At 45.0% G+C, this 14754-nt stretch overlaps 1 protein-coding gene and 1 long non-coding RNA gene across 9 annotated transcripts in view; one reads left to right on the top strand and one right to left on the bottom strand.

Annotated features, from left to right (window-relative positions):
• The window catches only part of HPS1 (HPS1 biogenesis of lysosomal organelles complex 3 subunit 1), a 31938-nt gene extending 27784 nt beyond the window's left edge, over positions 1-4154 (bottom strand). For 5 of the 8 annotated variants that reach the window (XM_010389534.2, XM_030940104.1, XM_030940105.1 and 2 more), the window contains exons 1-3: positions 3830-4062; positions 2491-2598; positions 333-449 (exon numbers count right to left, since the gene is read on the bottom strand). In XM_010389534.2, coding sequence (XP_010387836.1) covers positions 333-449 — 117 coding nt within the window. In that variant the 5' untranslated portion in view covers positions 2491-2598; positions 3830-4062. The other 3 variants (XM_010389533.2, XM_030940106.1, XM_030940108.1) reach the window with 1 other exon arrangement.
• Positions 4155-6504: 2350 nt separating this feature from the next.
• Positions 6505-13514, top strand: LOC115900296. Its single transcript, XR_004059958.1, has 3 exons — positions 6505-6574; positions 12991-13149; positions 13254-13514. It is a non-coding gene; the product is annotated as an uncharacterized LOC115900296 (long non-coding RNA).
• The last annotated feature ends 1240 nt before the right edge of the window (positions 13515-14754 follow it).

Below are 14754 nucleotides of genomic sequence, written 5' to 3'. Positions count from 1 at the left end.
CCACCATGCCCAGCCTTGTTAAACTTTTTAGGGTACAGAAACTGATGGCTCCAAGTTCCTCTGTTACGTGATTAAAATTCGACATATTCTTGCCCTCACTTAGCCCAGAGAGCCCTGGTGGGGTGTGGGGGTGGGGTCACTGAGCTCAGAGCATCAAGAGGCAGACCTTGAGGATGAGGGTCTAGCTGTGAAGGATGCTGGACCCCACACAACACCCTGCTCATGCTGCCCAGGACAGGGTGAACACAGGTTTTCCTGCCTCTCTGCCTACTGGTAGTTTTGTATGGTTCCTTCCTATCCATCCCTCCTGGGACTGCCTACCCTGCACTTACCTCTTCTTCCTCATTCTCTGACTGCCCGAACTTCAGCCGGAGACTCTCTTCAAACTCCTCATCTGTCCAGTAGAAGAGGACCTCTGCACTCTCAGTGGCCACCAAGACGCACTTCATCTGCCAGGGAAAGGCAAGGTCAAGGTCAGCCCCTAGCCCCAACATCCATGAGCACAGCCTGAGTAACGAAGAGGACCCCAACCTCAGCGAACATCCAGTGAGCCCTTTCTGCACACCAGACATCACAAAGGCCTTCCGTTTTTGTTGCACCCTCACAACTGGACAAAGTAGGACTCTTTAGGTACTCCCATTTTAGAGAGCAGGACACAGGCACAGCCTGAAGTGGCAAAGCTGGAATCCGGACCCAAATCTGTTTGATGCCAAGGCTGGGGCTCTTTCCTCTGTGGTATCTGGTCCCTCTCAGCACAGCATCAGACCCACCACAGGGCCTATCGGAACCAGACTGGGACAGGAAGGGACCCAGGTCTTGGCCTGGACATGGAGTCGAATGCCCAGGGAGGCCATGCTTACAGCAGACAGTTAGTGCCTGGTGTGGATTGGAGGGCGCTGCTGCACCTCCATCTCTGCGCAGTCCAGAGATATCTCTCCCTCAGATAAAAACAGTTCCAGGGTTGGGTATGGTGGCTCACGCCTGTAATCCCAGCACTTTGGGAGGCTGAGGCGGGTGGATCACCTGAAGTCAGGAGTTTGAGACCAGCCTGGCCAACATGGTGAAATGAAACCCCATCCCTACTAAAAATACAAAACTTAGCCAGGCGTGGTGGCAAGTGCCTGTAATCCCAGCAACTCGGGAGGCTGAGGCAGGAGAATTGCTTGAACCCAGGAGGCAGAGGCTGCAGTGAGCCGAGATTGTGCCACTGCACTCCAGCCTGGGGGACAGAGCGAGACTGTCTGAAGAAACAAACAAACAAACAAACAAAAAACAGCTCCAGAAGACGAGCCTCAAAGCCCCTGAATTTACTTCAGCACCACAGAAGTTTCATTCAAATGCTGCTCTCCCTGCTCATGGTGAGAACAGAGGCTGCCTAAAGACCCTGTACCTAGTAGGCTGCACCTTCTAGGGCCACAGTCACCAGTGTCTTCAGCCCTTCCAAATCTCCTTCCCCACCCCCCTGCCACACACATACCACACACTCTGTGCTTGATTGTGTAAGGAATGTCTTAACTATTCACCCACTGGAAGATCTTTCATATAGCTCCCCACACTGTGTGCTGTGGCCCTCTGGGTGCGGCAAGTGCTTATCTTCTAACTCTTGGGGCAGCCTGACCAGGCTGGTGAGGACAGCGCTCCAGGCTGCCTGCTGCAGCTGAGAGGCCTCAGGCAGTGGTTTCAAATCCTCTTATGTGCCTCAGGGTGTCATGCAGATATAATCATGTGGTATGTGTGCTAAGCCATGATAATGATTAGGAAGCTCTGCTGTAACTCTCACACATGTGGATTTCCAGTTTTTTTGGGAGGATCATAGCATCTCCAGGTCTTGTGTTCTGTCATCCTCATGTCCAGCTTAGTGGTCCTTACTGAATTCCTCCCAAACTAACTCGGTGCAACTGGTCCCAAGGCGTTTATGGCGAATGCCAGGAGACAACAACAGTGAAGGAGGAATGTAGCCTATTCCCACAGAATTACTCAATGCCAAGGCAGACACTGAGAGTGCAACAGGTGTGAAGAGGAGGTTGCTGGGAGAGGCAGGTGGACCTGAAGAGGCTTCTCTGGGACTCCCAGGTACATGTGACAAAGCTGACCAGAGTGTATGGGTTAGGGAGCAGTGGGCTATGGAATGGAGGCTGTGGTTGTGAGCAGAGAAATGACCGGCTGGCTGGAGATGGGCAGGTCGAGGTCATGAAGGCAGTCATCTAGGTGTGGATGTAGGGTAATGAGTGCTCACCCCTTGGTGGGGGCCGGGAGGAGCTTTAAAGACTCAGCAGGCTGTGATGACCCAACTGGATGTGAGGGGTGAAGGAGAGATGAGGCATCAGGATGGGGGTGGCCTCAGGATGCAGGGCTGGGGAGGGGATGAGCAGGTCTGCAGAGCTCAGGAGCACTCAGTCCACTGCCTACCTCATTCCATCTGCCTCCCAATGCCCCAGAGTGGATGCTGCCTGCCTCGCTGTCCTCCCCAGGTGGGGCAAAATCATCTACCTTGGCAAGGAGCACAGTGGAGCATCCAGACAGTCAGAGGTTCAGAAAGGGCTGCAGCAGACAGACTCAGGGACTGGTTCATGGGAGAGCAGCACGGCATCCCTGGTCCTGCAAATGCGTAAAACAGAGAGAACATGAGGGCAGACAGATGCCCTGGTCCTGACTGCTGCCCGTTGGGAAAGGACAAGCTGGAGAAGGGCTGCGTGGTCCCTGGTCTCTCCAGGCCCTGAGGCAGTCTGCTAAGAACATATCCAGGATCCTGCCCCTCACCTCCCATAACGGAGAATGGGAACCCGGCCAGTACAGCCCTTTGTACAGAGCAGGTGCCCACTTTTGTTCCTTCCTCCTTTGTTCCTATGAAGTGCTCTCACTTCTGTGGGTCACTCAGAGCTCCCCAAGCAGCCCCAGGGAGCTTGCTAGGAGTGACTGACGGGAGACAGCATAGCACACCCCAGGCGGCGAGGATGCAATCCCAGTGAAGGGAGTGGGGATCCTGGGATGATGCAATGAGTGGAAGAAAACAAACAGGAAAGGCATCTGGGACCAGGTTCTAGTTTGGGCTTTGCCAAGTCGCATAAACCTCTTTGAGACTCAAACTTCCAAGGAGAAATAGAGCAACATCCCCTACTCTACCTCCCTACAGGGTTAGATCACGGGAGTGACCAGGCAAGCTGCAAAGTAACCTTAGCAAACTGCTTTCTTATATAGGTGTGGGGATCATTATTCCTATTTCCCAGCTTCCCTTCTTCAAATAACAGATTAACGAATCTGGTTCCAGAATCTTTCATATTTGGATAGAAGGCAGGAACAACAGAAAACTTAATTAGGAAGTCAAGTACTGTGAGCGAGTAAGAGGCAAGTGACTACCCGCCACAGAGACTGCTGTTATGAGTTCGGCCTTTAGCAACCTAACCCTGAGACGGCCTCCATCACCCACATGATTGGCCGGAATGCCACATTCCCGAAACAGGGGGATGCTTCCCAAAGGCTGCTGGGAAGAGAACCTCGCCGGTGAAACGTTGTGACTTCGGCTTCACCTCGCTATCTTGCCCTAGAAAGGGAACTCGGAGGGGACTCACTGGCGAAGTGTGCTCCAGATGGCGGGGGGAGGGCCAAGCTGGGGCGACCCCCAGAGCACACTTTCACCATCTGGACTCCAGCAAACCTCCCTGTGGCCCTTGGTCCCGCCTTCAGCAGCTCCTTCTCGGGTCCCACACCTTCGGAGCCCGGCCCTGTCCCTGAGTCTCTGCAGGGAGCGAGTCAGCGGCTCCCGTTTGCCTAGCACGCCAGTTTCTGTCCAGTTTCACCCCCAAATCCCCACCTCTCCCCACCCCCGAACCTCATGGCCACCCTGGGAAGGAGGCTTGACTTGTGACATCCGCCCCTCTTCACGGCTGAGGAACTTTGGCTCCGAGCGAGGAAGCGACCGGCCCACGACCACACGCCCGGAGTGGGTGAGGCTAGGGGTGGGCCCGCTTCGGGACCCCTAGAGCCCCTCCCCTACTTCCGGGAGGGTTGCGAGGGGCTCCGGAGGAAGGATCGCCTCCCCGGGAGGGGACAGCCCGGAGACTCACGTACCGGATCGCGGCGCGCACAGCGCCCCGCCTGCAGGAGCCCGGGCGCGCTTCCGGGTAGGACCGCGTGATCGCGCACGTGACCGCCCCGTCCCGGGAGGGGCCGGAGCCGCCGTCGCTTCCGCAGGTTCGAGCCCCGCCCCTGCCAGGCCTTGCCCATGCCCCGTTTTACAGAAGAGGAAACGGAAGCTCAGAGAGAAGAAATAACTTGCTGAGGGGCCGAACCAGGCTCAGAACCCAGGTTTCCTGGCTCCTCAGCTGATTCCTTCTCTCCTCCCCATGCCCGGAACCGCAGGCTTTGCTTAATGAACTGAAGTTCTGGGGCTAGAGCTGTCCTTTTGTGACTGCTCTTCCTGACCTTTGGGGAGGTGACACAGCGCACAGAAGGGCTCAGTTGCCCCCAGAGTGCCAACGCTGGAATTTCTTTATAGAAGTTTTCAATCTATTTTGGGAGCGGAGTGCACATTAGGAGTTTTGTGTTGAACCTATGTTTGCAATATTAATTTTAAAAAATGGTATGTGTACTGGGGGTGGCTGGAAGTGGAGGGGGCACTCTGTTAATAATGGAAGGGGCTAAATTCCCGAACAATCCACCCCTCAGTGCCTGGGTGCCACCTAGGAGCTCCAAGCCCAGCCCAGCAGGGTATGGGTTGTAGGAACTGGCTGGGGATATAGTAGATTGAGCATCCCTTGGGGGAAAGGCAGAGGCTAAGAATCAATACCTCCACCACCTGCAGATCAAAGAGAGCATCACTCCCCACAACCCACTACCCACCCCTTCCAGCCCACCTTAGGGCAAATTCTTCCAGCTCCCCATCCACAGCACATAGCCCTGCGGCAGGCATCTCTCTCCCCAGCCCACCATTGAGATCGTTCACTCAATATGCTTTCAGTGGTTGAATGAATTCCATCAAATGAATATGCTATTATTTACTTATTCATTCCCCTACTGGTAGTTTCCATTTCCCAACAGCAATGTATGAGGATTCTGATTTCTCCACATCCTCATCAAAGCTTGTTATTGTTAATTTTTTTTAAAGTATAGTAACTCAGTGTGGAGTAGTATCTTGTGATTTTCATTTGCACTTCCCTGACGTTCAGCATCTTTTCATGTGCTTTTTGCCCATCTGTGTACCTTCTTTGGAGAAATGTCTATTCAAGTCCCTTATGCATTTTTAAATTGTCTTTATTATTGAGTTGTAAAAGTTCTTTATATGCTCTGGATACAAGCCCCTTATCAGATACATGATTTGCAAAAAAATTTTTTTTCCCATTATATGGCCTGTCTTTTCACTTTCTTAGTGGTATCATTTGTAGCACCAAAGTTTTAAATTTTTATGTAATCCAGTATAATCTATTTTTTAGTTATGTGCAGGCTTTTTGTGTCAATGTTTCTTTTTTTTCAAATTTGTTTGTGGTAAAATACATATAATGTAAAATTGATCATTAAGCATTTTAAGTGTACTGTTCAGTGGTATTAACTGCATTCCTAATGCTGTGCAGCCATCACCGCCATCCATCTCCACAGCTCTTTTCATCTTTTAAAACTGAAACTATATCCAGTAAGCAATAATTCTGGCCAGGCGCGGTGGCTCACGCCTGTAATCCCAACACTTCGGGAGGCTGAGGTGGGTGGATCATGAAGTCAGGAGTTCGAGACCAGCCTGGCCAACATGGTGAAACCCAATCTCTACTAAAAATACAAAATTAGCAGGGTGTGGTGGCACACAGCTGTAGTCCCAGCAACTCAGGAGGCTGAGGCAGGAGAATCGCTTGTACCTGGGAGGCAGAGGTTGCAGTGAGCCAAGATCGTGCCATTGCACTCCAGCCTGGGCAATGGAGCAAGGCTCCCATCTCAAAAACAACAACAACAACAACAACAACAATTCTTCATGCCTCTTCATAGCAACCACAATGCTACCTTCTGTCTCTATGAATTTGACTACTCTAAGTACCTCCTATAAGTAGAATCATACAGTATTTGTCTTTTTATGACTGGCTTATTTTACTTAGCATAATATTCTCAAGGTGCATTCATGTTGTAGCATATGTGAGAATTCTTTCCTTTTTTCTTTATTTTTAAGCCTGAATAATATTCTATTGCCTGTATATACTATATTTTGCTTATCCATTTATCCGTTGATGGACAATTGGGTTACTTCCATTGTGTATAAGGTCGTTATGAACATGAGTGTACAAATATCTCTTTGAGACTCTGCTTTCAATTCTTTTGGGCATATACCCAGAAGTGAAACGGCTAGATCATATGGTAATTCTATTTTTAATTTTTAAAGGAACTACCATACTGTTTTCCACAGCAGCTGCATCATTTTACATTCCCACCCACAGTGTACAAGCGTTCCAGTTTATCCACATCTTTGTCAACACTTGCTATTTTCTATTTTCTTTAAAATTTTTATAGTAGCCATCCTAATGGGTGTGAGGTAGTTCAACATAAGTTTATATTTCTCTTAGGTGAATATCTAGGCATGGGATTGCTGGGCTGTGTGGTAAGTCTATGTTTAAATTTCTATTAAACTGCTGAACCATTTTCCAAAGTGGATGTACCATTTTACATTCCTCCTAGCAACACTGAGAGTTGTAATTGCTCTGTAGTCTTGTTAGCACTTGATACTGTCCTAGTAGGTATGTGGTAGTATGTCAAGTGTTCAAATCTTTTGCCTATTTAAAAATTGGATCGTTTGTCTTATTATTTATTTGATTTATGTGTTTGGATTCAAGCCCTTTATTAGATCTCTTTTCCCCAGTCTGTGGCTTTGTCTTTTCCTTTTCTTTACAGCGATTTTTGAAGAGCAGAAACCTTTGTGCATTTTGTGTCCTATGTAGTCTCTGCTTAGCCAGGTTCACAGAGATTTTCTCCTGTTTTTTTTTTTTTTTTTTTTTTTTTTTTTTTTTTTGCAGAAATTTAATAGTTGTAGATTGTCTTTAGGTTCACAATCCGTTTTGTGTTAATTTTTGTGTATGATGTGAGAGAAGGTTGAGGTTTTAGTTTTGTTTTGCATATAGATGTCCAATGTTTCTAGCACCATTTGTTGAAAAAAACACATTTTCTCGGCTGCGCACGGTGGTTCATGCCTGTAATCCCAGCACTTTGGGAGGCCGAGGAAGGCAGATCATCTGAGGTCAGGAGTTCGAGACTAGCCTGGCCAACATGGTGAAACCCCCATTTCTAGTAAAAATACACACACACACACACACACACACACACACACAAATTAGCCGGGCTTGGTGGCATGCACCTGTAATCCCAGCTACTCAGGAGGCTGAGACAGGAGAATCGTTTGAACCTGGGAGGCAGAGGTTGCAGTGAGCTGAGATCATGCCATTGCACTCCAGCTTGGGCAACAAGAGTGAAACTCTGTCTCAAATCAATCAATCAGTCAATCAATCAATCAATCAATCTTTTCTCCATTGAATTAATTACCATGGCACAGCTGTCTCAAATCAATTGACCATCTGTGTGTGAATCTATTTTTGGAGTCTATGTTGTTCAATAAATTTAAAAGGATTTTATTGATTTTCTTAGAGGCAGTTTTTGGTTTAATCAATTTTTATTGATTCTCTGTTTTTTAATTCATCAATTTCTGTTCTGATAGTTACTATTTCCTATCTTCTGTTTACTTTGGGTTTATTTTTTTTCTTCTTTTTAATAGTTTGTTAGGGTAGAAACAAAGGCCATTGATTTGAGAGCTTTTGTCTTTTCTAATGGAGTTTAGTGCTGTAGATCTTCCCCAAGGTACTGCTTTATCAGCATCCCACAACTTTTTATCTGCTGTGTTTTCATTTTCAATTACTTAAAAATGCTAATTTTTCTTTTGATTTATTTAGTGTATAGTTCAGAGGTCAGCTACATATTTGAGTGTACTTTGTACCAGCTTTTTAAGTTTCTCCCACCTGTTCCCCTTCCCTCTCCATTCAATTTTCAGCTGCTCTGGTAGTCTTGAACACCAATGTCGCTCCACGGCCTAATATAATAGCTGCTTGCTGATGGACCTTGCTCTCTGTTGTGATCTAGGGGAATTCCTTCAGGAGAAAAGCCAAATAAATGCGGATATCACCCAGTGTGATTTTCTTCATTGAAGAGCTGTATCTCCTGCAGTTTCTGCCTGCTCTTAGCTGTTTTGCATTGCCTTCAAAGAATTGTTTTTTGAAATTTTGTCTAAGGTTCGCAATTGTTATTGGCAAAAGGGTCAGTCTGATATAACTTTAACATTATCAGAAATTGGAAGTTTTTCTGCACATTTATATATGTAGTATTTTCCATTTAGTTTAAAATATTTTCTAATTTTTATTGTGATTTCTGATTTTTTTCTCATGGAATATTTGGAAGTGTATTTCTTAATTTTCAAGCACAGGGAGATTTTCTAGTTTCATATCTATCTATCATCTATCTATCTATCTATCTATCTATCTATCTATCTATCTATCTACCTATCTATCTATAATTTCCACTTATATTCCACTGCTGTCAGAAATACATTGTATGTTATTATTCTTTGAAGTTTTTTGAAACTTTATGTCACAGTATATAATCAAGTTTTATAAATGTTTTGATGTGTTGTTGAAAAAGGACTTTATTCATTTGTTGTCGTAATGTTCTCTGTATATCATTTAGATAAAATATGTTAATTGTATTGTTTAACTCTTTTCTATTTTTCTGATTTTTGCCTTTTCTCTCATTTTCTGAAATAAGAGTTAAACATCTATTATAATTGCAAATTTGTCTATTTCTCCTTTTATTTCTGTGAGATTTTTTGCTTCACATATAGAAGATGTCATTAGGTACATGCAGATTTATAATTATATATCTTACTGTTAAATCAAAACTTTCATCTTTATGAAATGTCCCTTTCACTAGCAATGCTTATTGGTTTTTTTTTTTTTTTTTTTTGAGATGGAGTCTGGCTGTCACCCAGGCTGGAGTGCAGTGGCCGGATCTCAGCTCACTGCAAGCTCCACCTCCCAGGTTCACGCCATTCTCCTGCCTAAGCCTCCCGAGTAGCTGGGACTACAGGCGCCCGCCACCATGCCCGGCTAGTTTTTTGTATTTTTTAGTAGAGACGGGGTTTCACCATGTTAGCCAGGATGGTCTCGATCTCCTGACCTCGTGATCTGCCCGTCTCGGCCTCCCAAAGTGCTGGGATTACAGGCTTGACCGCGCCCGGCCGCTTTTTGGTTTTACAAAAACATTTATTGTCTCGTATAAACATAAGGACATCACCTTTTGTTGCATGGCATATCTTTTTCTTACTCCTTTTAATTTCTTATATTTTAGATATTTCTTTTGAAATAGCTTTTAGTTGGACTTTCTTTTATCTGACAACCATTGTCTTTTAATTGGAGCATTTATTCCATTTACATTTAGTGCCATTACAGATAAATTTGGTTTTAAATCTATTATGTTGCTAGTTGCTTTCTATTTGTCCCAAGTGTTCTTCATTAACTTTGACTTCTTTCTTGCTTTCTGTTAGATGAAGCATTTTTGTGATGATTCCACTGCCTCTCCATTCACTTAGAAAAATATTCTTTTAAATATTATTTCAGTGGTTACCATAGAGTCTAAAACATGTATCCTTGACTTATCAAAGTTTAATGTAAATTAGTAGTTTTACCTCTTTCTTGAAAATGTCAGGATGTTAGTATATCTTTCATTTACCAGCTTTCAATATGTATGGTATTATTGTAATGCATTTTTAATTACTTACATATTTTAAATTGCATGAGACATTGTTATTATTAGATTATATTTATTTAGAGTTTCCCACATAATTACCCTTTACGTTGCTTTTCATTCTTTCCTGCATCTCTCATTGCATTATTTTGGTTGTTCATTCTTTCTCTCCCTGTCTTTCTCTTCATCTTTCCTTTCACTGTCTCCTCCAATTTTCTCACCCTCCCACCACCCACTCACACCTAGACATAGTTGAGTTCTAAGACATTAGGTGCACACATGGTGAAATTCTACTATAATACATTTCAGTTGCTGCTGCAGAAACCCCATGTACTTGTCTTAAAGTTCAGTTTAACTAATTTCTCCAATGTGAGGTCAATCTTTTCCTTTTAAAAACCTAACGAGGTTTTTAAAGCCTTGGGGCATTATTAGTCTACATTAGATATGCACTAAATCACGACTTGGAAGAAATTGGGGTGGCAAGAGTCAAGTAATTAACTCAAAAAAAATTAATTAACTCAAAAAAAAAAATCAGGATGCTATCCCTGAGAGTGAGAGGATCTTCAAAACGTGTTATCTGTGTTGAATTTCATGTGCATGCATTCTAGAAGGCATATTGCATTTATGTAGAAATAGCAACAATTTAAAGCTAACTTTGAAACTTCTCAAAAGGATGTATCTAATATATAAGCTAACATGAGGAAATAGAAAAACAACAGCAGCTGGACCAGAGACCATCTGACATGACATTGGACAACAGGGAGTTTCAGGTAAACTTAGAGTTCACTTAAATCCAAAGTCCTCATTTTATAGATGAGAACACTGAGGTCCAGAGAGGCTGAGTTGTCTTCTGAGGTGGATAAAATCAGTGGAATAGCCTGTTCTGATCTCCAGGTGTGACTGTTCATTGGGTCTAGAGTTGGCCTCTATATTCTCTAGTTATCTTTTAACCCACTTTGCTATTTGAGGTTTCAAATTATATTTTTGATGTTTCCGGTAGAGGGTGCAGCATCTTCTACTATGTGCATCTACATTGCATGCCTGTGGAGCAACACAGAGATTGTTTTCTGATAAAAATCAGCCAAGTACTAGGAGAGGCAGGACTTTAGAAGTGGAGGAGATGCAGAAGGAAGGTTAGGTTACTATGGAGTGTGCAAAAGAAGTCCTGTGGATTTAGATAACACCACACACAAACGGTATGTAATACTCACTTGATGGCAAATCAGCTAGAGGGATCTAACAGCATTGACCCATTCTCTGGTCTTCTAGCATCCATCATAGTTTTGTGCTCCTTTTCCATGAAATACGGTTGTTATTGGAAAGTAGCTGCCCAGATAAGGACTGCATTTCCTCTAGCCTCGAGATGAGACCAAATGACTGCTGGCCAATGGAAATGAGTAGAAAGGACTGACTCCAGTTCCAAGTTAGGCCTCCAACTGCTCTGGGCATGTTGATGGAACAGGACCACCATCCTGTTGATGGAACAGGACCATTACCACCAATTCAACTTTACATGAATTATAAGTGAGAAATAAACTTGGACTGTGTTAAGCCATTGAATTTCTGGGGTTTAACTGTTATTATAGTTAACAATGCCTTTAATACAGTCAATGACATCTAACTGGAATTATGAAATTCAATTTCTACTTAGAGTAATTGAAGCAAAGGTTGTGGGGGAGGGGAGGAGGGCAGCACACCATGAAATCAGAGATCCCCAGTATGAGTTAGTTCGTCAATCAGTCTTAAGGTCAGGGTGTAGCGTGGGCAGCAGTTGCCTCCCTCTCCGCACAGAACACCCTGAGAATAGGAAGTTAGAGTAGTCACATCTTGTTACTTACAAAACATTACCTCAAAATGTAAACCACCCCCTGGACCCAAACTCTCTACAATCACGAGGTTTCATAAACTATACTCGAATCTGCTTTCTGGAAGAAAATATTAACCTGTTAAAATTTCCTGCAGAGAGAGGCAACTTTTTCTGGGAGGTATTCCTGAACTCATTTTGCCAACTTCCAGATAAACAAAACTAAAGTTTCTTTTTGCTTCTTCCAAACATATAAATTATCACATAACATTTACAACTTGGAAAAGAATCCTAGAATATTTTCATGAATAATAATTAGAAGAGTAATGTTCACATAGGAAGGACGCCTTTTCTCTGCTGTGTGCATAGGACCCTGGGACCCTGGGATTTACTTATGAGCCAATCACATGGAACTTGGTCAACTCCTCCAAAATGCTCCCAGCGCTCACAGGCGCTGCCTTGGTGTTTGGAAGGAGGTGATGCCAAAGCAGTTGGTTTGCTGGATTTTGACTTTCTTGTTTTAAAGCGGTATTTGCAAATACTACCCCGAGGGCAATGGTTAATGGATTTAACCTTTGGGTCATGGAGGCCAGGAAGCAGCACTTACAGCCTCGGCGGGGGCGGGGGGCGGGGGGGTGCGGGGTGCTGACTGGCTCTGCCACTCACCTCTCAGGCCTTAGGAATACCAAAGATTCTCACCTATGATTGGTGGTGATGGTGGGAGTGGTTCTTAAAACTGCTGTATAGAAAATCATAGTGGAACAGACCAGAAGGACCACTGATGGGGCAAGGTGAACCTGGACTCAAAAGTTCTACAGCAAAGGCTGTCCACAACACTACTTACTACTCAGGAGAGCTTCTAATTGGCATCCTGAAACCAGAGAGCAGTTGTACTGGGGGTAAGGCACTGCTAGGGTTCTCTGCAGGACACACATGCGATGTTAAGGAATCTAGCTGTGGGCAACACGGAGATGAGAAATCGTTGGCTACAATCAGTCAGGTGAGAGGTAGCACAGTGTAAGGACAGCAGGCTTTGAAATTTAACAGACCTGGGTTCAACTCCTAGTTTTGCCACACTGTTTTTCTGGGTGGTCTTGGACAAGTTCTTTCTCTAATCCTTCCCATCTACAATTGGGTCTGAACACTCACCATACCACCCAGGACTGCTGTAAGCATTCAGTGAAATAGCATGTCTGGTAAGAAGGCACTCGATCAAGGAAGGGCAGCCACAGAAGCCTTCGTGCCATGGTTAGTGGAACTCAGAGGGAAGGGTGCTGTATGTCCCAGTTGTTTGGGCCTTATAATAATAATAAAATGCATTTTAGCACTATCTCTCTTTGGAGTACTTCTTATCTTCTTTTCAATTCTGGTATATCCTAAGAAAAGATTACAAACAATTCTAAAATGGAAACTTCACTCTACTTCAATAGAGCAGATTTCCCTGGGCTCCTGGTTGGGCACAGAGTGGCTGGAAGAGGGCAATCTGTGGACGTGGAGAGTAAGTTAGTGGAAAAGAGCACTCAGCAGGAGCCAGGCTGGGGCAGTTGTGCTGATGCTGGAGTGAGGAGAAGTGGAGGAAGCTGTGCTAGGTAAGCGTTTATGCCCTTTCTTCCCTTGCCTTTTCTAAGCCATAGTGCTATTAATTTTGGTTGCTCTACTGATATTTCAAAATGTTATTCTTCCCTTCTCCTAGTGTTTTTATCGTCAGAGGGATCCACCTGGTTCACCTTTGCTTCTGCAGAGGCTCAACACTGCCCTTGTGTTTTCAAACATAAAGCTACCCTCAATGGATTTCCAAGGTGAATCCTGCAGCTGCATCCATCCCAGACACTGGGGCCTTGAGTGCCTGTGGAGAACACCTGCAGATGCTGGGCCTCGCCATGATCACCGGAGGCTAAGGGGTTAGCACACCGAGTCCTCACTGCCAGGAGGCCACAGAAACTCCCAGTGCTGACAGCAGGTGGGAGCCTCTCAGGCAGTATCCACCAGCAGCCTCTGCCCTGCTGGAGAGTGCAAGGCTTTGAGCCCACCTGCCTAGGGACTGCCCACCTGCTGGGGAAGGGTGGGGCTGCAGAGGGCCACTGGGCTTTTGGAACCCAGAGGTTCTGGGAGCCCCAGACCTTAGTCTCACTGTAGCCCAGTTCTGGTATTTTCAAACTTTTCTCCAGCAGAGATAATGCTAATATCCCACAGTTGCAGCATTGTTCAGGGCACTAGAAGAATTGGGGCTTTCTCTCCGAATAACAATGAGTATTTCTTCTGAGCCTTTGTGATAAGAAATGAGAAAGAAAATCATTCCTAGAGGCAGAAGCAGAAAACCGTCTCAACAAAAGGCAGACACGTTTCATTATGCATTATTACTCTTTCAGATGAGCATTTCTGCCAGCCCATTCTAGGTTTAAAATAAAGTGGCTTTTAAGTCTTAGATTATTATGGCCACATCTTGTTTTAGGAAGGAAACATCTGATCTGGGGCAGCTGCCGGATGAGCTCTTCTGTGCTTTTGCCCATGCTCCCAGCTGGCAACCTGCTCCCTTGAAGTGCATTGTGATGCTGAGTTTTGCCACAGGCTGTCTTTTGCGGGTGGGTGTGATATGGGAATCCCTGTGAGGAGCAACCCCCACCTCTCCAAGAGAAAAGGCCCAGGTGTTTCTATGGAATGTGATTTTACAGTGAGTTTTTCTGGTATCCTTTGAACAATGCACATATTTCTTCTGTGAAAGAGTTGCAAAGTTAGAATTGCAGGACTCCAGAGATAAATTTCAGTAGTTCCTTCTTCCTTTTATTAACTAAAAAATAAACAAAACTTAAACCTCATGGGAGCAGCATTTAATACACAGAGAAAGATAAAAGAAGCAGGAATTACCCATATTCTGCAAGGTTTAGTAAAAAAAAAAAAAATCAACACTTATTTACACAAAGTGTTTGAGTGGAGTTCTGGCTGTTCTGAATGAGCGGAACCTACACAGATGTGAAGGAGGTGTCTGGACCTGCGGAGCCACTGAGCCTTGTGGTTGAGTGGGCAGGCTCTGGATTATTTCACACTCAGCAACCCATTCCCCTGGGTGCCCCTGGGCAAGCCATGGCTCCTCTCCATGCCTCGTAGGAAAAATGGGGATAACAATAGCAGCCCCTTTATGATGGGGTTACTATGGACGCAAAGCAAACCATAGGTCCCCAAGGCCGCCAGGTCCT

Source organism: Rhinopithecus roxellana, chromosome 11 (genome assembly GCF_007565055.1).
Source record: "Rhinopithecus roxellana isolate Shanxi Qingling chromosome 11, ASM756505v1, whole genome shotgun sequence".
In the NCBI taxonomy this organism is placed as follows: Eukaryota; Metazoa; Chordata; class Mammalia; order Primates; family Cercopithecidae; genus Rhinopithecus; species Rhinopithecus roxellana.
The sequence above is the reverse complement of the archived record's forward strand: the minus strand, read 5'-3'. Positions and strand labels throughout refer to the sequence as shown.